This window comes from Pan paniscus, chromosome 19, assembly GCF_029289425.2.
Source record: "Pan paniscus chromosome 19, NHGRI_mPanPan1-v2.0_pri, whole genome shotgun sequence".
Lineage (NCBI taxonomy): Eukaryota > Metazoa > Chordata > Mammalia > Primates > Hominidae > Pan > Pan paniscus.
Window position 1 is genome coordinate 23,527,794 of NC_073268.2, and position 24,384 is coordinate 23,552,177.

At 46.3% G+C, this 24,384-nt stretch overlaps 1 protein-coding gene across 1 annotated transcript; it reads left to right on the forward strand.

Annotated features, from left to right (window-relative positions):
- Positions 1-16,012: 16,012 nt before the first annotated feature.
- Positions 16,013-20,926, forward strand: KRT38 (keratin 38). Its single transcript, XM_003813830.5, has 7 exons — positions 16,013-16,566; positions 16,753-16,835; positions 17,637-17,793; positions 18,137-18,298; positions 18,379-18,504; positions 18,682-18,902; positions 19,454-20,926. Exons 1-7 carry the CDS (start codon positions 16,075-16,077, stop codon positions 19,581-19,583), a joined length of 1,371 nt encoding a protein of 456 aa, XP_003813878.1. The 5' UTR covers positions 16,013-16,074; the 3' UTR covers positions 19,584-20,926.
- The last annotated feature ends 3,458 nt before the right edge of the window (positions 20,927-24,384 follow it).

The window sequence follows — 24,384 nt, forward strand, 5'->3', positions numbered from 1 at the left end:
CTTCCAGAGTCTCCGTTTCCCCAGTGCATATTGTTTCAGTCCAACTCGGTCCCCATTCCCACACCTGTGTGTCTCTCCCACTTGCCAAGACCTGTCTGACTCCCAAGATGACTGTTAAAGCTTTTTATATGAAACCAAGCCCCACAACCCAGGGCCAGGAGTACCCTCCTCTGCTAGAAGTGAGGCCCATAATCTTCTGTGTCTGGATGGTACTTCAAGCCAGAGGTGTCACGAGCTACCCTCCTGCCTAGCCTGTCTCTTATTTGATGGATGAAGAAGCCGTGGGCATAGACTTTGGGAGATATTTATCCCCCACCAGCACCGGAATCTCCTGGGAACTGGACTCAGTGTACCACTCATGGAGATTCTCAGAGGAACTCTCTCCTCATATCAAAGCATTTGCATCTAATTAACTCTTTATAGGGGAAGAGTTTATAGGGAAATGTAGGCAGGACCCTGGTCAAGTCATAAAACCTCTGTCATATTTGATGTTTTGGAGAAACCCTCACAGGTATCAGGGATCCTCTCTGAGCGGGATTGGAAAAGAAAAGGGTGTGCTTTTTAAAGACACCACTTTCCCCAAGGCTATTCAAGAGTTTGGGCCTCACCCCTGCTGCTCACTGCCCTAGTGCAAAGCACCCTCTTCTGGGGGTGAGAGTGAGGGCCCATGGGCAGAACTGCCATTCAAGGAAGACTGGCCAGAGGGCGACAGCTTCCCGAAAGATCCAGGAGTTGGGTTTGGCATCTGGGAGTTGGGGCTGTGTGTGGACTCTGAATTGCACTGACTGAATCTTTCTTCACCACTATATTAGGAAACCTTTTAGAGAGTGATCAAAAAAAGAATATGCCTCTTCCAGGGTATAACCAGGAAAATCATTAATAATAAAACAATATTCTTTTAGTATTTCATAATTTTTTTTTCTTTTGGAGAGAGAGTCTCGCCCTGTAGCCCAGGCTGGAGTGCAGTGGCATGATCTTGGCTCACTGCAACCTCTGCCTCCTGGGTTCAAGTGATTCTTGTGCCTCAGCCTCTGAGTAGCTAGGACCACAGGCACATGCCACCACGCCCGGCTAATTTTTGTATTTTTAGTAGAAATGGGGTTTCACCATGTTGGCCAGGCTGGTCTCGAACTCTTGACCTCAGGTGATTCACCCACCTTGGCCTTCCAAACTGCTGGGATGACAGGCGTGAGCCACTGCACCCGGCCTGTATTTCATAAAATGTAACACTTGAATGCAATGATATCAATTCGGCTAAACAGAAAGTTCCTAAGATCATTTGATGTCTATCTTTTTGCCCAACTGATCAAGACAAATTTGTATTTAAATAGCAGTGTCCCTTAATCATAATATGTAAACAAAGTCACCAATGAGCATCTAGGATTAATGGAGAAGATCAGTGCCTTTGGCTTCAGAAAAACTGGGCTAGACCCCCAGTTCTGCTGCTAATGTGCTGTGTGATTTTGGCAGAACTCTTAATCTCTACGCATCTCAGTCTTCTCTCCTTTAGAAATGGGAGTAATTCTACCTTTTTCACAGAGTTGTTGGGATATAGTACATATAAAAATGCCTGTCATGATGCCTGGCATATTGTAGGTGCCTGATGAATGTTGAGTAAAGAAAACATGCTTTGGCAACAAATTTCTCTTCTCTTCTGACTTTCCCCAATTACAATGGCAGCTGAGTCATATTTTGGAGCCATTCTGAAGCCCAAGTTTCAGAAGCAACAACAGCAGCAGCAGCAGCAACAACAACATATGGGTAGCTTTGCTTTGCTCTAAGAGCATTGGATGAACTTCCAGTCTTGGTGTAAATGCCCTGGTAGAGTGAAGGCCCTGGTGTCTGAGGCTCGGTGTCCAGTCCTGGAGTTCACCATCCATTCCCAGGTGCCCTCCCTCTGCCCAGCCCTCTGGCTCCAGAGCAGACTGAAGGTCTCCCACATGCTTAAGGGATCCAATTTTTAAGCCTCATTCACTGTGCTGTGTGAAGCAGGGATGGCAACTACAGCTCACAGGTCAAACCCCGCTGCTACTTGTTTTGGTAAATCAAGTTTTATTGGAGCATAGCCACACCCATTCATTTCCCTGTTGTCTATGTCTGCTTTGTGCTACAATGGCAGAGCTAAGTAGTTGCAGTGCAAAGAGAGTATACGACTTGCAAAGCCTAAAATATTTAGCATCTGTCTTTTTAACAGAAAAAGCTTGTCCATCTTGGTGCAGAGGAAACAGAATGTGCTAGGGGCCCTGGGACCAGTCCTGGCTCTGTATCTGACTTGCTTGGCATCCCTGGGGAGCTCACGGTCCTTCTCTGGTCTCTGAAGCATGAAAGGTTGAATTAGTACTTGGAAGTTTTCTTTAGTTCTAATAACTTAGCAGTCTTTGCTCTATTGCTCTTTAGGGATTCCTGATGTTCTTATCAGAGAATTTTACTTTTTTGGGTATTGAAGGTCAGTGGAGAGGACGATTCATCTTAGAGCCAATGCCATTCCTAGAGAGAGGCCAGATAGTCACTCAAGGAACAAAGTCTAACTTTTCAATGGGGCATCTCTAAAGAGAAAACATTTAACATTTCTTTTCACAACAGAAGGCAGTAACAAGAAGTCCAAAGTCAGCCCTTTCTTTCATAAAGTGGGGAGCTACTTCTGAGGACTGAATAACTGCTGATGGGTTGTTCTGATGGCAGAACAAATGAGGATTCATTGGGGGAAAGCTTGTGTATCACATCTGCTCCTATGGCAGGTGAATAAAAGCTCTGGGCGAGGAAACACTCACACCTGAGCACCTGGCCCTTGTCACCAATCTGCAACTCAACTTTCTAGGACCATGGCTTCTAGTTAAAGCAGAAATCCCTGCTCCTCAAGCTTTGGCAAGAGCCATTTGAAGCCTCCTTGCTCCAGACAGGCTGTGGCCAGAAGCCACTCTAGAAACTCTGTACCCAATGTCTGTAGATCCCAGTATTAAGACTGGGGCCCACCTGTAAGAGAGTCACCAACCTAGTAGCCATCTCCTTAGAACCTGTGGCTCACAGTCAGTCCAGCCTGGCCCTGCCAGCAGTCACTCTGCCTGTCCTCTGCCAGGGACCAGGAACATCCCTGCCAGCATGGGCACCTGTGGCTGGTTCAGTGAAGACATCCTCAGCAGCAGTGGGAAAGGGATCATGCAGTTCTTAAGTGAGTGCCTGGCCAACTGCTTGCAGAAGTTGCAGCAGTTGGAGCAGGAAAATGAGAAGCAGGGGTGGTGCTGAGAGCCAGCAGTGGAGCAAACGGCAGTGCCCTGACATATGCTCCAATTACTGCTCACACTTCGAGACCATTAAGGAGCTCCAACAAAAAGTAAGATGAGACCTTGAGCTCTGGCGTCAGTGGCATGGAAAGAGAGGGCTGAGGATTGGTGATGGGAGAATTGGAGGGGTTGCCTGGGGGGATGACAGTCCATGAATGTTCATAAAGATGGATTGAAGGTGCCAGAAATAAACTGTGATGTCAAGGGCCCAACCACTTGGTTCTACAACCAGTTCCATTCAACAAGCATCATTGCTGATGTCTGCAATGAGAGGACTGTGAGTGGGATATGGATTTATTTCTTCACAATCCAGATCCTGCCTTATTTAAGGACATGCCACCATTCACTCACTAGTTATTGAGCACCAGCAATGAGTGATTGCATCGCTGGGTGCTGGGGAGCAGACACTGCCTACAAAATGAAGCCTCAGCTCTTTAGCCTGGCATTCAAGGCTGCCATGTTCTCAGACTCACTTTTTTTTGTAGCTTACCTCTTTCTAATCTTCTGCAAACATCCTGTGCTTCTATCAAACTGCTTTGTCACTTGCCCTATGCTTCTGTCAAACTGCGTTGTCACTCACAAAATGTTTGTTCACATGTGTAGTGCTTTCTTTCTCATCTTTGCATGGCCAAATTCTAGCTGGGCTTCAAAACCCAGGTGATATTCCCCACCTCCTGGAATCCTCTCTAGAAGCTAATCCCCCTGGGATGGGTTTTGCCTTCCATGGAATAACACACAGCCGCATATCTGAATATCTCCTGTGGCATTCTCATCTTTCTATTTGTTTTGGAGTTCCTGTTCTGTACAAGATGGTGGAAAGGATGAACAACCTAACTTCATTTTAAAAAAATTAATCACATTTATTTAGTATTTTCCATTAAGTGCTGATATTCAGCTGGGATGTGGCAGTCTGTCTCTGTGGCCGTTTCCACATCTCCTTTTAGATTGCTGCCAACAGTGGTTATAATATTTCTGAAATCATCCTTGATTCTACTAAATGTCAAACCTGAACTGGGAATTTTCACATACCTTTTTTCTTTGAACCATTTCAACAATCCCCTAAGGTGGATATTATTATTTCTATTTTATCTAAAAAGAATAGAGCACCTTTATTAAGAGCTCACTAGATGTCAGAAGCTTTGCTAAACATATATGCTTGGTTGCATTTAATCCTTACAAGGATTTGATGAGCAGATAGAATCACGTTTTCCATTTTACAGATGGGAAGATTTTAAGTTTCAGGGGTTTAGAAGCTATGCCTAAAGTCTCAGAGCTGGTAAACTGCCAAGCTGCATGACACAGGTCCACTTAACCACTGTGTCGGTGCCTTTGAGGAAGTGGATGAGGAGAAAAAGGGAGGGTGAGTGAACCAGAAGCATGTCTTGGCTGTGCAGAGCTGGGTTTCAGTCCAAGGGGCTATCCCTTCAACCCCCTCACTGCTGCCCAGACCTGACCAATGGAGCCCACAGTAGAGTGAGAAGTGAAACCCCATCTGTATCCCAGAGCGCAGCCAGTTTCGTTACAGATGGGAGCAAACCGTTGGATACTTGATGCTTAAAAATCCACCATAAGGAAAGATGGAAACGTCCCCATGTGGCTCAGATCACATTTTTTTTTTCATTCATTTTAGGGCCTGGGGAGAATTCCATGGAGAGCATCCTTGTGAAGCATGGTGTTTCTCATTCTCAGATCTCACCCAGGAGGGTAGGGAATGCTTGGTTGGCTGTCCAGGTGGACAATGTGAAAATAGCTGTGACAACTTTAGGACAGAGAGAGTCTGACAGGAGCTGGGAACTGCTGCTCCCTGGTACTCTGTCCATCTCTTTCGTGTCAGGTATAGGTCTCTGTGGAGGAAGCAAAGGAGGGGCAGCCTTTGAAAAGAATCCCTCCAAGGAAATGTTTCCACCGACCTAAGAAGTATTAATAAAAAGATTCAGTCCCAAAGAGTTTTAGGGGTAATTTAAGATGTGTTTGATTAAGATTGAGCCCTAATCAAGAATTAAGTCAGCTCCTGAAGGACAGGGTTGGGTCTCAACAGTCACAGTGGCATTCGTGAGTGTTCACAATGTTTAAGACTACACCAAAGTGCTGAATGTAGTTTATTCCATCTTGACAACAACCTCGTGAGCTAAGAATTGTTACCCTCATTTTAAAGATGAGGATGTTGAGGCTCAGAGAAAGAAACTTGCTCAAAGGTACACCTGGCATAGGATGGCATTGAGACCCAAACCACATTCTACCTAAGCATGTAGTATTAATTGTGTAAGAGTTAAAGAAAGAAGAAAGAAACATGAAAAGTGGCTCAACAGTCAAAGACAGGTTTATTTTGGAGAATAAACCTGAGAGGGGCTTCTGGCTGATTTCAGTTAGGAGTGTTCTCTCTTACAGACTAAGGATATTTAAGGGTTTAGGAAGCTGGGAGCTTATCATAGGTTTGGAATGTTTCTACGTGAGGGAAAATTTATTGTGGGGTTGGAATGTCTTTGGTTAGAGGGGAAGCTATCTTGGGGTTGGCATGTTTCTGGTTGGAGGGGGGTTATCGTAGGGTTGGAATATTTCTGTTTATGCTGACATTAGCTATTAGACTGATATTTTGGGGCTGGATTTAGGCTATTTTTTTTAATCAAGGGAAACTTAAAATGGTGGTGTTTGTCCAAGATGGCGATGCTCCTGCCCTGTCAAATTGCTGTCTTTCATTGTGCACTAAAGTATCTGGTGGATAGCGAAAGATCAATAAGTATTTTCATATTTTATTTAGTATAGAAACATCCCCCCAGTCAAAGCAGATGTACAAGTGCCTCTGGCCTGAGAAGAGCAGATGGAGAGGCATGCTGAGAGACAGGCCACTGGCTTGGATGCTTATCTGCCACTGTTTAGACAAGTGTCAGAGTTGGCTGGGCCCAGCCAATGAGTGGAGACCAACATAAACAGCCTGCACAGGCTCCTGGGTGATGTGGGTCTGCGCCAGGGAGAGCTGGAGGTGCAGTAAGAGTCCCTAAGGGAGGAGTTTCTGTGTTCGAAAAATAACCGTGAGCAGGTAGAAGCAACTAAGAAATGGCTGAGGCCAATTTCAGGGGGTTGACCAGGAAGAGCGACAGATCCATTCCTTGGGTTTGCACTTGGGCGCTGTTCCCCTCCAGGCAGAGTCTTCTCCCCTTTGGCTGACCTTTCCCCTGCCCTGGATTAAAGACCCATGGTCCCAAAATCTTGTAAAAGCAGGGCTGGCAAAGACCATACAGGGATCGGCAGTCCAACTCTCTCATTTTAGGGATGAGGAAACTGAGGCTCAGAGAGAAGAAACAGCAATAGATACAGAAAAGATGTGGAGAAAATATTCTAGAGCCCTGTCTCTTCCTATCTGTGGGAAATGATTCAAATGATAGATTCAAGGACTCAGAGAGGGATTAGACATCAGGGGCTTTTGGACTCACAAAGGGGTCATTTTACAGATGAGGACGTGGAAGTTCAGAGAAAGGAAGTGACTGCCCCAAGTCACACTGTCAATTGGTAGAGCCAGGATTAGAATTCATGTTGCTTTGATGTGCTTTTCTTTCCTTTTTTCTTTTCTTTCTTTCTTTCTTTCTTTCTTTCTTTCTTTCTTTCTTTCTTTCTTTCTTTCTTCTTTCTTTCTTTCTCTCTTCTTCTTTCTTTATTTCTCTCTCTTTCTCTCTCCCTTCCCTTCCTGCTCTCTCTCTCTTTCTTTCTTTTGACAGAGTTTCGCTTTTGTCACCCAGGCTGCAGTGCAATGGCGCCATCTCGGCTCACTGCAACCTCCGCCTCCTGGGCAATTCTCTTGCCTCAGCCTTCTGAACTAGCTGGGATTACAGGCACCTGCCACCACGCCCAGCTAATTTTTTTGTATTTTTAGTAGAGACAGGGTTTCACTTATGTTGGCCAGGCTGGTCTTGAACTCCTGACCTCAGGTGATCCACCTGCCTCGGCCTTCCAAAGTTCTGGGATTACAGGGGTCAGCCACTGTGCCAGGCCGATGCTCTTTTCTTTCTTTTGTGCTGCCATATCTCAAAAAAGTTTTTTTTTTTTTTTCCCAGATGATGATTGAAACAGAGGCAACTCTGTATGGGTGTCACTCTTTGTGATAAAGTAAAAATAGAGATAATTATTAGATCATTTCAGACATGGAGAGAGATGCTGACAAGGGGGCTGCTGGGGTGGCTCTGCTGCTCCCCTGGGGTGCAGTGCCTGAGCAGTCACCATGCTGTGCTTCAGGTGGGCAAGACAATTGGTGGAGGGCTGAATGAATGCAGAGTCTGCTCTTTTTGTGTACATAGGAAGCCTGCACTCTGAGGAGTGCAGAGGACAAGCTCCGGATTGAGTTGGGGACTGAGCCCACTGCGGACCTGAGCAGTCAGAGGAGATGTGGGGCCAGTATGAGGCCGTGGTGGAGACCAGCTGCCAGGATGTGGAGCAGTGGTTCCAAGCCCAGATGAAGGGAGGCTGCAGAGTAGGGAGGACTCGGCATCCACCTGGGCAGGGAGGTAATTGTGTCTCTCTGTGCTCCAGTCTGAAGGCATCAGCCTGCAGGCCATGTCTTGCTCTAGGAGCTGCAGTGCTGTCATTTGGAGATCCTGGAGCTGAGATGCTCGGTGAACACCCTGGAGGTGGAGCTTCAGGCTCAGCACACGCTGGTGAGTCCCTCTGCATGTATGGGAGCCCCAGCTTGGTTCCCACTGCCCATGAGCAGTTCCTTGGGGTCAGTACAGGCCTCACTTAGATACCAACCAGGGAGTCAGCTTAAACCTTGGTTTCATCTCCTTTGGAGGCACTTTCTTGCAGATGTGGATGGTGAGTGAATCAACATTAACTCAGGTGAGGGGGCTCTGATCTTAAAGGTCTACTGTGAAGACAAGTAACACAGCATTGGTTCTTCTGGCTAAAGACAGCCAAAGGGAGTTAGATTGCTCCTGGACCTGGCACAGTCTTGGGGTGTCACAATCTTAAGAGGCTGAGGGCAGAGATCCACGAATTTTAGCTTGCTTCTCCCTTTCCTTGGTATTACAGAAGGACTGTCTGTAGCACTCCCTGTGTGAAGCTGAGGACCACTACGGCATGGAGCTGGCCCAGCCGCAGAGCCTCATCAGCAGTGTAGAAGAGCAGCTGTCCAAGAGTTAGGCTGACCTAGAGTGGCAGAGCCAGGAGTATCAGGAGCAGCTGGATATCAGGGCCCAACTGGAGGGTGAGATCACCATGTACTGGAACCTTCTGGGGAACAAAGGCTGCAAGTATGTGTGATGTCAAGTAGTGTCTTCATTTACGAGTATCAGTGTTGCAGTGTCTCCAGGTAGAACGATGAGGGACTGATGTATGTTTCACAACTGTCCTTACTATGTGAGGTTGGCATTGCTAACGCTGTTATTGCAGACAAGGATATGGGGCTCGGAGAATAATTAGTTTGCCCCCAGTCAGAGTTAGTAAGGGGGGAGGGACATAAACTAAAGCTGGGTCTGTGGATGAACTGTCTCCATGTGCATCTGCTGCAAGAGGCCATGTAATCCATGTACCACACCTGGAGGTCACGTGCAAGAGTGCTCACATGACCTGCACCCCAAGCCCCACATAGCAACACTTTCTTGAGCTCACCCTACATACCCACCAGAGGCTGCCAGGGCAGCAGCAGATTCTGCGCACAGGGTGGGTTGGAACCCTCCTCTCATTGCAGATGAGACGGAGGCAAGGGAAAGAGACTCACCTGCGGCTGAGGCCCACCTTGTAAATGGCTTACCTTCGAGAAGAGGTGGGTACCTTGTGACTCTGCAGCTTCTCACAACTTCGACTTGTGTTTTCATTTTCAAGGAGTTTGCTCAGTGGGGCCACTTCCTTTCTTTAATGCTTAGGAAGCTGCATCTTCTGGTTCCTGGGAAATGAATTAAATGAAGTTGCTTATTGAGAGTGTGACTACTGTTTTCAGGTTATTTCAGTGGGTTACAGTGAATATCCCATGTGATGCTTTAAAAAAAATAAATTTTATTGTGTATATTTAGAGTAGACAGCATGAGGCTGGGTGTGGTAGCTCATGCCTGTAATCCCAGCACTTTGGAAGGCTGAGGCGGGTGGATCATCTGAGGTCAGGAGTTCAAGACCAGCCTCATCAACATGGTGAAACCCCGTCTCTACTGAAAATACAAAAATTAGCTGGGCGTGGTAGTGCATGGCTGTAATCCCAGTTACTCGGGAGGCTGAGGCAGAAGAATCACTTGAACTCGGGAGGTGGAGTTTGCAGTGAGCTGAGATTGCGCCACTGCACTCCAGCTTGGAGTCTAGAGCGAGACTCTCTCTCTCTCTAAAAAAAGTAAAGGTAAAAATAAAAAATAAACTATACAGAACGATGTTATGGGATACATATATATAGCAAAATGGTTATTATAGTGAAACAACATATTCATCATCTCACATAGTTACCCATTTCCTGCCCCCACCCACCCCCATGGCAAGAGCAGCTATAATGTACTCATTTAGCAAAAATCCTGAATATAATACTCTTATTAACTAGAGTCCTCTTGTACATTAGATCTTTAAACGTGTTCAGCCTACATATCTGCTACTTTGTATCTTTTGACTTGTGTAGTGTATTTAAAACTATGGCTATGACTTATGAATGGCCTCTGAAGTCATTTTAGTGGGTTTTGATGAGCATGAGAGAGATAAACACTATACAAAGACGAATGAGTCATGAGAAAACTTGGTGTTCAGAATTTTTTGGATTTCAAAATTGCAGATAAGGTCTTGCAACCTTGTACAGCTTTATTAAAAGTAGTTTTATTAGTAACTGATGACTGCTTTCTGGAATGTGAATTCTCCCAAATAATTGCCAGGGTGGGTTTTATAATCCTTATTTCCAACAAGGAAAAATAAAAGCTCCATGGCTTCAAAGAACATAGTAAAGCCAGAATCTGCACTCTGTCTGACCCCGAAGTGCTGCTTTTGACTCTATCACCTTTCCTATCCTTTCTTTTCTTGTTCTTCTAAGTCATTGCTTCTCAACCATGGCTGCTCTTTGGAACCATCTGGAGAGCTTTACAAAATAGTGATGTTGGGCTCCACCTCCAGGGATTCTGTGGCCATCGGTCTGGGTGTGGCTTGGGCATCAGAAGTTCTAAAAACTCCCCAGGGGATTTTTTTTTTTTTTTTGAGACAGAGTCTGGCTCTGTCGCCCAGGCTTGAGTGCAGTGGTTCTATCTTGGGTCACTGCAACCTCCACCTCCTCAGTTTAAGCCATTCTTCTGTCTTAGCCTCCTGAGTAACTGGTATTATAGGCATGCACCACCATGCTTGGCTAATTTTTTTGTATTTTTAGTAGAGATAGGGCTTTGCCATGTTGGCCAGGCTGGTCTCGAACTGCTGACCTCAGGTGATCCACCCGCCTTGGCCTCTCAAAATGCTGGGATTATGGGCATGAGCTGCCAAGCCTGGCCTTTTTTGTTTTTTGTTTTTTTTTTGTAAATAACAGAATAGACAGTGCACCCTGAGAGAGGATCAGGGTGTGCTCCTTGTAAGGATAAGACAGCCCCCCCGGGGATTCTGGTGTATAGTCAAAGTTAGAAGTTGTTCTCAACTGGTTTCCAAAGGGATGTGAGGTGAGGGGAAACATGTTTGTCCCAGACGTTTCTAATCACTGTGTTTGGGACTATTCCCTTCTCTTAGAGCGATGGTTATCAAGTTTGAGCATTCCTTAGAATCACCTGGATGGCTTGTTAAAACACAGATTATGGCCGGGCATGGTGGCTCACACCTGTAATTCCAGCACTTTGGGAAGTTGAAGCGGGCAGACCACTTGAGCTCAGGCATTCACAACCAGCCTGGGCAACATGGCAAAACCCTGTCTTTACAAAAAACACAAAAATTAGCTGGGTGTGGTGGCATGTGCCTGTAATCCCCTCTACTGGGGAGGCTGAGGTGGGAAGATTGCTTAAGCCTTGGAGGTCGAGGCTACAGTGAGCTGAGATTGTGCCACTGCACTCCAGCCTGGGTGATATAGTGAGACCCTGTTTCAAAAAAACAAAAACAAACACACACACAAACAAACAAGGAAAAACACAGATTGCTGCCCCCTCACCTGGACCCAGTGTATCTACATTCAGTAGGTCTGGAGTGGGCATCTGAGAATGTGGATTTCTAACAAGTTCCTGGGAGATGCTGATGCTACTGGCTAAGAAACCAAACTCTGAGAACCACTGCCCTACAGGCTGACACGACCAGCTTAGGAAAATGTCCAGAGAGTAATTTTTCTCAACACAACATAAAAACCAACATAAATCTATACAGTTTTCTTTATCAAATGTCATCTCCTCTGTGCTGGCTTATCCCTGCCTAATGCTTGCTAAGTGCCTCACTTGGGCTTGTACCTTTCCTTCGTCAGTGTCACTATCTGAGAAAGGGTTGAAGGTGACTTGAGAGAAGCATCCTGCATCAGCAGAGAAGGGTTGTTCCCAGTGATGTGCAATCAAACTGGCTGGTTCTGCCCTTTCCAGAGGCTGCCTGAGTTCGCAGCTGGGACCGTGGGGCTCTGGGGGGAACCACAGCATCTCAGTGACTGGTGAGAAGATGAAGCAGTTGTGGGTGGCACCATGGCCATACTGCCTTCCTCTTTTCTAGGGGCAGGTCTTTTGCCTGTGTCATCAAATGTGATCTACCTTTAGTTTCTCTGTAGGATTTATAAAAAAAATTACTATGTAAGAAATGTACTGTCATGATTTTGGTTCTAGAAAGTGGGATCAAGTGGTACACTGGAGCTAACTCTTACTAACTCACAAGAGCCGATTTTTCACATCTCTTTCCAACTCCACATTCAGTGACATCATATTATTTGCTTGAAATTGGCTATTGTGGGAGTATTTACACCACAGAAATTGGCCTACACTACAAACTGGAGGGGTTTTCCCCCCAGAGAGCTAATTTGCCGGCATATCTCTGGTTGTGTATTTATCCACATTGCTTAAGAATCTATGATTTTACTTCATTGTTTCAGCATACAAATATCTTTGCTTGGTCCTACTATGTTTCTCATTACCTGCTTACATAATTAAACACACATGGATTCAGAACCTACTCTGTAGCCGGGCTCTGTGCCAGAGTCTGGGGATATGGAGATGAAAGAGGAAAAAGCAATGAGACAAACTCCCTGATGTCCTGGAGATCCCAAGTCCATGGTGGGGAGCTACCACCTCTGATACAGCCACAGTTTCCCAGGGTGAGAAGAGTGTGTCAGCAGAGGGAGAGCAGCCTACCTGGGAAGCCAGAGAAGGCTTTGCAGAGAGCATGAGTGAGCCCACACAGCTCAATCTATCTGTGACAGAGAACGGCCACTGAGCTGTTTCAGACTCAGCATGTTTCATAATCATGGGTTTGTAATGAGCAACAGAAAGCAGTGTTTTCAATATTTTCCACCATGAGGATCTTTGACCTGTGCCAAAGATCTGTTTTTATTCTGGTTGAAACAGAATTCTATATTTTCTTCCCTTCTTAGGGTCTTGCTTCTCAAAGATTTTCCAACTCTTTCTAATTCATCTTCTGGAGTCTCTTCCCTCACTATTGCTTGCCAGGGCAGGGTGAGCCTCCTGAGCTACTCTCCAAGTGGGTCGATTGCAGTGAAGCCTGGAGCAGCAAATGATGCCATCAGAGGCAGGTGTGAGGCTCACAGGTCCCAACGCACGGGCCCCGGTTTCTGTGCCTATGTACAGAGGTGGAAGCTGTGACTGTCATCCACAGGAGAGGATAGGACTTGTTTCCCACACTCATGCCAACACTGTGTGCTATTATCCAACTTAGCAAAACCTGATAAGAAAACAATATCTCTTTAGTTTGTATTTCTTAATCACAAATGAGCATACATTTATATATAGATAAAATCATATTTAATTTGAACAGAAGTGTACCTTTTCCATTCATCAAAGCCTCAGGAGTTGGATACCTAGAATAATACATTTATATGCTCAGCCTCTTCTCTCAAGAGTCTTCATGGTTTCTTGATCTAGGATTGTTTGGGACACCATTTTCTAACACCCTGGAGATGTGGAAGCACTAGCTCTACATATAGTACTTGTCATAAATCTTTGCATTCACTGCAATGTGTGATGGGTGACATTCCCACACAGGGCACAACTCCCTAGATGCCTCCCTGCATCTTCCAACAGTAGGAGCCATGACACAGAAAAGATAAACTTTGAGTTAGGCACAATCTCCAGGTGCTAGCCTACAGCTCCATACCTTTCTCTCCCATTGGTTGAGATATGCCCCTATGTATCAAAATTAGTGAAAATGGCATTCCAAGACCACAGCTCCTCACCTCCATTTGCAGTAGACTTCATGCCTCTAGAGATCGGCATGTCTAAAGTCAGAATCCACACAGAGAATGTTGTGCACACAGGTGAATGAAGGAGGGCAGCAGGCTCCCATCTCTCACACTCCGTATTCATCACTTCTTGTTACTGAACCTGGCCTCGTATTCGGTCACCAGGGGCCACAGGGACTCTTTTTAAAGGGTTGGGAAGGAAGAGAGTCTTAGGATCCCCACCCGCTCCTTCACCTCCTTTGAGAAAATACAAATCAGGGGAACAAAGCGATTTTACAAAGGGCCATACAACATCAGTGTCATTATGCAAAACAGTACAAGGTAGAAGCCCAAGCCAGGACCCAAGCCAGTTAGCAGAGAGGGGTGTCATCTGGACACACAAGGCTTCACCAGTGATGAGTCATGTATTGTGAATGGACAAAATCGTGGCTTTTAGTCCATGGAATGAATCTGGACAGAGGATAAAGCCAAAAGATGGGTGCTACTTAGCAAATCAAAGGAAATGACTTTGAAAGCCTGGCTCTCTGATTTATAGAGAAGCTTGTTGCTATGTGATGAGGCGGAGGAGAGTAACAAAAGGGTGTTTGAAGATGTAACATATGCAGATTGCACCCAGTGGCCTCTGGAGGATGGGACAGCCTGCCCTGGTGATGTCTCCCAGTGATATTGTCTGTAAAGGGTTATTGATTGGTGAGCTCTGAATAACCCTTAGGTCAGCGCTCACTACTACTTACTTTCCTGAGAAACCCAATCTGGACTGAATTCTCAGATTCTGTATTTCTTCTTGATAGAACTCCAATAGCCTGTGTTTCACATATGCACGTCTGATCCCTATAGAGGTGTATGTTCAGCTTTTGTTCAATGCTCAGGGGACTGGCAAAAACTCATTTTCCCAAACTTCTAGTTATAATCACTTTGGATTGTTCCACATTAGGTTTTTCTTAGTCTCAGGGGTCTATGTATCTTCTGTCACAAATTTTGGGAGAAAACTTTTGGGATCTCAGCAGCCATGTGTCTTGGATCCCTAGTACCAAGAACTATCTGAATGTGGAATGTGTAATATAACCATTTTAGGGACAGGACTTTCCCCTGGCATCTTCTGATTTAGCCCTTGGAGAAACTCTGTTTTATTGTATGAATACCTCCACATCTGTATTTTCTGAGATACAAAGGGAAAAATACACAATGTCAGATTTTTGTTTTACATCTTAATTTCAACTTCTTGCCCGGTTTCTAGGAATTTGAATCCTTCTTAGTTCTAGCAATGACACAGTAGTTATCCTTGGGGTGGAGGATTTGGAGGTGGTCAAGGTGAAGAAACAGTTTCTGGAGTTGAAAGAAGCTGATGTTGAGAATAGGCTTTATACTTTATAGTGAGGTTGATCTTAGAAAACTGTCCTCAATGGCTTGTTTATTTATTTTGTAAAATTAAGAGTACCCGCCTCCCAGGCTGGAAGTAAAGACTAAAAGGTATCATTGCTCAATCCCCTAGCTCATAGGGTGAAGGCTCATGACTGACTTTAGAATAAAGGAATCAAGGTATGAAGAGAGCCCACAGAGGCTCTGATCACTCAATGTCCTTTGAGTTTCATGACCAAGTTCTTATTTGAGGTTCAGTAAGATTATTGCTCATTTCTCTTTGTTTATTTCTGGCTTCTTGAGCTTGCCCTTTTTGGTCGAGATAAGCCATGGTTTTTGGAGTCATCCTCATTTTCATGAGCTTCTCAAATACCTTGTTTGAAACATCACGTCTACCCAAGTTACAGTTGTTCCCCAATGGCAGGAACTGTTCTGTGCTTAACCAACTATATATCAAGCATCAGCAAGGTGCGTAGCATATGGGACGTAGCCAGGGGATGTGTTTTGAGTGACTGGATTCATCTAAGTCTTGTTGCTCCTCAAAGTGAGTCTGAAAGGCAACCAACTAAAGAAAGAAGAAATGTAGGACTTCTTGATAACCCAAGGCCATAACATCCACCAATTCCAATACTCAGTTTCTTCCCTGGATAGGGAAGGCTGGTTGAGTCTTAACCCAAGTGAGAACCATTGTCATCACAGGGGTTAGTCCTCCTGCTACACCACTGACCAACAGGAAAGTTTGTGTCTCCAGAGTGGACACATCCATAAAGAGGCCAAACCCAGTCAAGGTCTAAGCATCTGATGGCTATAACTTTGCTTCTTTGAAAAATAATAAAAAGCTTCTGACCTCCCACCAACAGCCAACCTGATTTCAAAGAGCAAAGAGGCATCTCAGATTCGTCAACATTCCTTTAATGAGCTGAGAAACTTTTCATGGTAAACTCAGCAGCTGAGTAACAGGATGATGGCACCACAACAGGTAGATAATCAAGGCAGGAGGTCAAAGCATTGGAGCCAACACCCGCCCAGGATGGGGTATAAAAGGGCTGGGAGGAGAGGAGGCTTCAGTCTCAGTGGTTCATCTTTCCCAGCTGATCTGAAGCTCCTGTGCAGCCTCAGCCCAACACCATGACCTCTTCCTACAGAAGCTCCTCATGCCCTCTGGGTTGCACCATGGCTCCTGGAGCAAGAAATGTCTCTGTCTCTCCCATCGACTTTGGGTGCCAGCCCGGGGCAGAGGCCAACATTGCCCCCATGTGCCTTTTGGCCAACGTGGCACATGCCAACCGAGTCCGTGTGGGGTCCACTCCCCTGGGCCGCCCCAGCCTCTGTCTGCCGCCTACCTGCCACACTGCTTGTCCCTTGCCAGGGACCTGCCACATTCCTGGCAACATTGGAATCTGTGGGGCCTATGGTGAAAACACCCTGAATGGCCATGAGAAGGAGACCATGCAGTTCCTGAATGACCGCCTGGCCAACTACCTGGAGAAGGTGCGCCAGCTGGAGCAGGAGAATGCGGAGCTGGAGGCCACACTCCTCGAGAGGAGCAAGTGCCACGAGTCCACCGTGTGCCCCAACTACCAGTCTTACTTCCGCACCATCGAGGAGCTCCAACAGAAGGTGAGGTGTGGGATCGCTTGGGTGTGCTGGGTCTGAGATGGCAGAGGCAAGACAGGAGGAATCCATGTAAGGCTCAGAGAACTTTGGGTTCTTGGTTTCTCTTGGACATGATCATAGACACCACACGTGGAGAGGGAGCCTAGGGCATGATGCTTTGTGTGTGAACTGTCTTCCTGTTCTCCTCAGATCCTGTGCAGCAAGGCCGAGAATGCCAGGCTGATTGTACAAATTGACAATGCCAAGCTGGCTGCCGATGACTTTAGGATCAAGTAAGTCAGGCGGAGGAGGGCCAGGGTGACTCCTTCCCCACCCTCCATCCCAATGCCCAAATACTTGTTGAGTGAGGGAATCATTGTCATTTCTTCCTTGCTAGATTCTCTACAGTAAAATTTTCATTACAATCAAAGCTGATGGAAGATGGAAGGGAAAACTCCTCATTAATCCAAGCATATATGTTTGTCTTCCTTCATTTATTTCCCTAAAATGGAGGATAAGGCAGCCTGAGTTCATTAACCAGGAGCAAAATGAGGTGATTTGAAGGATGAACTGAGCAAGACAGCCATTGGGTTTCATATATAAGTCAGAGGAGTCACTTACAGATGAGTCTTTGTCCAGATTTAATTATGGAGCCCTAAGGTACCAGGTATAAGGTACCTAGGCAAAAATGAGAGAGGGGAAGACAGCTGAAAGCAAGGGATAAGGAGCCGCAGATCACGATCAGGCACCTGGTTATTGCTTATCTTCGGTAACTGACAGCCCCTGCAATGGCATGAGCGTTGGACTGGGTCCCAAGATGCATGATCTTAGGCAAGTCAGTTGATCTTCCTGAACTGCAGTTGCCACAGAATACAATGGCAAAAATGTATATTGTGCAATGTAGTGTTGTGATTGCTCCATTAGACCATGAGCTCTTTGAGAAGAGGGGCTGGGTCTAATTCACCTTTGAGGACAGAGGGCTAAACAGAGTGAATAAATGAGGATCCAAGGTGGTGTGGGAGGTAGGAAGCCAGGGCAGCCGAGAGGGGCTCTTGGGGGCATTCTTTTTGACCCTGTACCTCCTGTGATGAAAGGCTGGAGAGTGAGCGCTCCCTGCGCCAGCTGGTGGAGGCAGACAAGTGTGGGACACAGAAGCTCCTGGATGACGCGACCCTGGCCAAGGCCGACCTGGAGGCCCAGCAGGAGTCCCTGAAGGAGGAGCAGCTCTCCCTCAAGAGCAACCACGAGCAGGTGTGGCCCTGGGCGCTCAAACTCCTGGGGAGGGCGCTGGGCAGACAGGGGAGCTCCCCAGCCCCGGGCTCTCAGAGCATTGCCTGCCTCAGCTGGCATCAGGATGCAGGGCTGAGGTGGGTCTGAGGGTCCAGAGGGCCTCTGTGGAAAGTGCAGACTTGCCTTGGGCATGAGGAAGGTGTCCAGGTGGGTTCTCCCGAATGCCCTCTGGGCAAGACTTTCCCATTTGCTTGTGTGTGGGACTCCCCTCCTACTGCTTGCCAGGGGCGGGGTCCTGGTGCTGTCTGCTCCATCAAAGGCCCTTTCCTCATGCAAGCTGTCTGTCCCTTCCTCCCTTCTGCAGGAAGTAAAGATTCTGAGGAGTCAGCTGGGGGAGAAGCTCCGGATTGAGCTGGACATTGAGCCCACCATTGACCTGAACAGGGTGCTGGGGGAGATGCGGGCTCAGTATGAGGCCATGTTGGAGACCAACCGCCAGGATGTGGAACAGTGGTTCCAAGCCCAGGTGAGCGGGGGGGGTATAGAACCAGGGGGTACCTGGCCTCCATCTGGGCAGGGAGGTGACCGTGTCTCTCTGTGCTCCAGTCTGAAGGCATCAGCCTGCAGGACATGTCCTGCTCCGAGGAGCTGCAGTGCTGCCAGTCGGAGATCCTGGAGCTGAGATGCACGGTGAATGCCCTGGAGGTGGAGCGCCAAGCCCAGCACACCTTGGTACGTGTCCTTCACCCTCACTGCACTGCAAATGCCCCGTGCCATGGCCTAGTAGCATTTTATTTTGGAGGTCTCACTACCCAAGTTTCTCCCACCTGTTATCACCATCAAAATTTGAGGCATGTAGCAGTTTCCCTTGGGGCCTTGTATATTTTATCCCCTTATTTCCCACTACAGAAGGACTGTCTGCAGAACTCCCTGTGTGAAGCCGAGGACCGCTTCGGCACGGAGCTGGCCCAGATGCAGAGCCTCATCAGCAACGTGGAGGAGCAGCTGTCTGAGATCCGGGCCGACCTGGAGCGGCAAAACCAGGAGTACCAGGTGCTGCTGGACGTGAAGACCCGGCTGGAGAATGAGATTGCCACGTACCGGAACCTTCTGGAAAGCGAGGACTGCAAGTACGTGTGATCTGGGCAATTCCTGGCCAAATTATTTACTCAATTCTGATGAGGTCCTCAGGGCAGCAGAAGGGCTGTCTCTACGTAGAATGAGGCTCTCCGTGCACTCCTTTTCAGTGAGTCGTTGCCCTGTCCTGCACACTCCATGTGGTTGACAGAGTGAAGGGAATGACCATCCACTTAGAGGATATTTACCAGGTCTCCACCGGGGCTGCTTGGGGTAGCCATGGACTGATGAGAGCAGACACAGGGTCGCTGCTCAAACAGGAGATATGTCCATAGATCCAGCAGATCTTTGGACTTGGTTTTCTTTTCTTAAATTCTTCCTAGGAATTTTTATTCTATAGGATAACTTTAATCATGGAAGGCATTTTAGAAACCACTTGTCTAGTCTAACCCTGGAGGTGCTCACTAGGTGCTAATGGTCACAGGGTCCAGCTGGGTCCATGTTCTGTTGTTTTGCAGTGGGGACCCCTTCCTCATGCCCCTACATGGCACTGAGACCCCATTCATTTCTTGCCTCTCACTTCCCTCACTTTGTCTCTCTGCAGACTCCCCTGCAATCCGTGCTCCACGCCTCCCTCCTGCGTGACTGCCCCCTGTGCTCCTCGCCCAAGCTGTGGCCCCTGCACCACCTGTGGGCCCACCTGTGGAGCCAGCACCACCGGAAGCCGATTCTGAATTCCTGTGGACCCGCAGGGGCTGGCTAAGGCGAGGGATACCCAAAGAGAGATGCTTGTTATACCTTTAGAAAATCTGGCTTCTAATTTTCTGTACGTATAGGCCTGTCCAAAGGCTATGAGATACCAGGGACAGTGGAATCTTGATGGAAATCCTTCCTTTCCTGCTCTTGGTTTTCCCAGGTGAGCTCTATGCCCTCAGTGGCTGGATTGCAGCCACCCATGGTGGCTCAGATATCTGGATTGGAGAGGCATAAGGTTGAAAAGCATTTTGGAGTAGGAACACGGCATGATTTAAAATTGCACTTGCACTTCAAGAACACCAACTTTAACTTGAAATTTTTATAGTTTATGACAAAGGAAGTGAAGAACAGACTTCACTGTCTAAGATTTCCCACATTTCTTGGGTTGTTTCTAACATTGGCAGCCTGGATTATGGCCCTAGGGAGAGGGAAATAGAACCAGAATTGTACCTGACCCTGTCTTTTCTAATTCCCTTCTCCTATCCTCCTGCCTCCCTATCTTGGAAACTGATTAAGTGGAAACTTTCCTTGTATCAAATCCTGAGTTTTCTCTACTTCAGGGTTTCTAGCTTTGACAAAGGACCAGGCTTGCCTTTTCTGTGGCAACACAGCCTCTTACATATGGCTTCCATAGCTTCTTGCTATGTGAAAGGAACTTTCAGATTAAGAAATTTCTCTTTTTTTTTCTCTATAAATTCTGACTCTCCAGACTTGTCTGGCTATAACCCCTGTCCCTGTCTAATTCTCCCAGTCTAAAATCTAAACAATGACTTCATTTTTTTCTAGTACTTTCTCCTGAAGTATTGAAACCTATTGATTCAATGGGTAGAGATTTGCTAAGTATGATGTGCTTCCACCTCTTCTCTTCATACTCTCTACCTTCCTTACCACGATTCAGCCACACTGGCCTTTCTGTTCCTTGGACATGCCTGGAGACCTGTCCCTGCTCTTCCTTCTCTCTGGGATGCTCTTGCCCCTCCTTATAAATGTTCAGGTCAGTGGAAATGTTCCTTCCTCTGAGAGCTCCTGCTTGGCCACCAGCCTAAAGGACTCACAACCCTGGCACTCTGTCCTGCTCATTAGCACCTCCAACAGCTGAACTTGCCTCTGTATCTGTTGTTTTCCCAATCAAAATGCTTACCCAAGATTAACAATTGTTCATTGCTGCATCCCCAGAGCCTAGCCCACTGCTTGGTACATAATAGATGCTTAATAAATATCTGATGAAAGAACGAACACGTCTAGTCCTGACTTTATCTCTGACTTGTTGTGGGGTTTTCGAATCATCACTTCACACGCCTAAGCCTCAGCATTTTTTTTCCTGAGATAAAATAGGGATAATGTTATTGTTCATACTTATATCCCAGATCTGTCATGGATTCTAAGATAACAGAAATAAAAATACCCTGAAAAGGAGAAAGCACACAAGGAAACCTCACCCGGAGCCAGTACTGATTGTACAATGTTTAAGGAGTGCAGGGGCTGACCCACATGGCCAAGTTTAAGGGCCACTCGTGACCTCAGGCTTCTTCTTATGGGCAGGTAAATAAATTTCCTCTAGCATCTAAATTTAATCAGAAACAAAATGGTGCACATAACAACTTGCTTCCTAGAGCAAACTGTATTTGAGTATTTGCATTAGGCCAAAGAATGAGAAAACTTTGCTTTGAGGGGCAGAACTCCTTTCTATTGAGTCCATCCAAGGAGAGAGGACCCACTTTCATGGGTGGTCTTGTTTCCATTTTCCCCTTTGGGTTCACCAGGGTTAAAGTGATGGGAGAACACACCTCGGCCTTGTGAGGCACTCAGTAATTCCAAGGGCCGTTATGATCCCTGCAGAACTTCAATTTGGAGACTTGCGAGGAATGCAGATTAGGCCCATTTGTGGTCCTGATTTCTGAATGCGATTACCAGCTATTTTTCGTTGGAAAAATAGCTTGAAGTTTAGCCTCACTCCTCATCACGTCTTGTAGCTTCATCGGAGAAAAAGCAACCGGGGAAATGGAGAAGTGACATGGACTGCTGATGTCAGAGTAAAGGCATGGTTCAAGCCAGCCTCCTTTTCCTAGGGAAGGAACTGTCTGGTTGCATTTGGGGGCTTCAGCTTGCAGTGCTAAATGTGGGCCTAGTGGTAAGGCGTGTCCTTCTGGAAGACCCTTTCATGCTACCAAGCCATTTTGTCTGAAGCTAATTGACTAGGCTATGTTATGAAGCAAGAACAGGAATCTTTCAGGAAACTGGCTTTTTTTTTTTTTCTCCTTCATGATCTGAGCTAGAAAGCTCCCTCTACAGGGGTGACTTTTTCTGAGAAGAGAAGCAAATGAACATGGGACCTGTTGTGTTGATGTGCTCCTTGGAGATGCTACTTTTTAGGGAAGAGTCTCCTGCTTCAGGCCAGCCTCAGCCTCCTGACTGTACCTTGGTAGATTTATTTTTATTTTTTTTTGCTCCTCTCACACTTTAATGTGGAATTTGACCGCAATTCTGGTATAAAGATTTCTTGCCTTACTACGAACAGCAGCATCTACATCACCTGGAGCCTGCTTTTGCTTTCTTTCTCTTTGATTGTTAAAATAAACATTTTAAAGTAACTGCATGATTTTCAAATGGAGTTGTATATAGCAGTGGTTTCCTCCTGCCTGGTGTTAAAGGCCGTCTCCTCCCTCTGAGAACAGAGTGCCGCACTACAGCACTCTTGTAGGGCAGACATCATAACCGCTTCTAAAAGATGAAGCTCACAGAGGTTAAAATAACTTGACAGAAGATATGCACTCAGCAAGTGTTTGAGCCAGGACTTGGACCCAGACCCAGACCCAGACCCTTGGACCCAGTTGATTTGAGCTCTGGCTGCAAATCAACTCTTACTGTATCGCATCACCTGAGTATCTCATCTGTGTTTCTTCAAGTGGCTCTGAGCTGCCTTTTAAAGGGAGATCCTGCAATGTGAGCCTCGGATGCCCATGTTTCTCAGGGTCACCGACACAGTGTGATTTGGAAAGGAGACAGACGTGGGTTTGTTTAGCACAAGACTTATAGAAGGACAGTTATAAAAGTCAGTTTCCTGAACCAGCTACCCTACCCTGAGCTCATTGCTACCCAACTATTGCTAAGTGCTTTGTCTGTGTTGAACATTTCAAGGGTCAATATCAGTGTCTGAGAAGGGTTAAACACTGGCTCTTGAAGGCAGAGTATGTCATTAGCAGAGAAGAGCCCTTCCCAGTGATGTAAAAGCAAATGAGCTCGCTCTTCTCTTTCCAGAGATTGCCTGCACGAGTGGTGGGATGAGGCAGTTGTGGGCTTTAAGGCAGCCAGACAGCCAATTTATATAATTCTCTTCTTTTCATAAAAGGACATGGGTTAAATGCAAAGTTAAATGTGATCTGCCTTTGAATGTTCTGTAGGACTTTTCATATAAATAAATTTTTAAATGAAAACAAGTCTTGCCTTAACTCTGACTTGATTTAGCACCACGGAGTTTAGAAGTCAGGGATTTTATATCATTGGTGCAACATGCTATGGTTTGGCTTTATACTATGTCTATTCATGTACGCATGCAGGCGTTCCCTCAGCACACAGTTACTGAGTATCACCATGCACCTGATACTGTGGAGGATAATACTGAGTATGACTTGCTCCAGAGCTGAGCTCATTTAGTCACTTCTGTTTTTATTGATTGAGTGCTTTGTTATGTCAGGTGATGTACTGGGAATTACAGAGATGAACAAGACAAAAGCAGTAAGACAAAATTCCTGCTTCCAAGGGACTTTCAAGAACACTAACAACAGAATGAAGAGGGTTACATCAAGGTAAACTAAGGGTCAATGTGAGTAGAGAGAAGAGGAATTGATTGAATGCTCAGTGAAGCTGGAGAAAGCTTCCCCTTGAAGGCATCTCTTGAACTGAGAAATATAAAATCTCAGGGATAGACTTGACCTTCAGAACCTTTCAAAATCAGAGTATTCAATACTACTGGATTTTTTTTTTTTTTTGAGATGGAGTATTTCTCTGTTGCTTAGGTTGGAGTGCAGCAACGCTACCTCGGCTCACTGTAACCTCCACTTCCCGAGTTCCAGCAATTCTCCTGCCTCAACCTCCAGAGTAGCTGGGACTACAGGCATCTGCCACCACGCTGAGCTAACTTTTGTATTTTAGTAGAGATGGGGTTTTGCTACTACTACTACTGCTACATGTTGGCCAGGCTGGTTTTGAACACCTGACAGGTGATCTGCCTGCCTCAGCCTCCCAAACTGCTGGGATTACAAGTGTGAGCCACCAGGCCCAGCCACAATACTATTGTATTTTTAATGAAGAAAATGAAACAGGGTTGTCAGTATTTCCCTATTTTACTGCGCGTAATTCATGAAGTGGGCCAAATAAATAGTTCTACAATGACTTATTCAGAATTTATTATTTTCCCTAATTCCTAAATCATTCACTCTTCAAGTTCCCATGATTGTGCTTTTCTCCTTTCTACTAACTGCACCTTTGCCCCATGATCATCCACAGCCTAACACCCATAGGAAATGGTCCCCTGAAAGACACAGAGGAATGGACTGAGGGGACATTGAGGGGAAATCCCATAGGCTGAAGGAGGCACAAAAGAGCAGAGATGGTTCCTGGCCTAACACCCCAAGGACTTCTATAGGGTACACTTATATTTTTTATCCTTATACTTCTGTCTATGTAAGTATGTCTATAGGATAAATTCCTATAGGCAGAAATTATTGGTCGATAGTGTATATGTGAGCGCGGTGGCTCACACCTGTTATCCCAGCACTT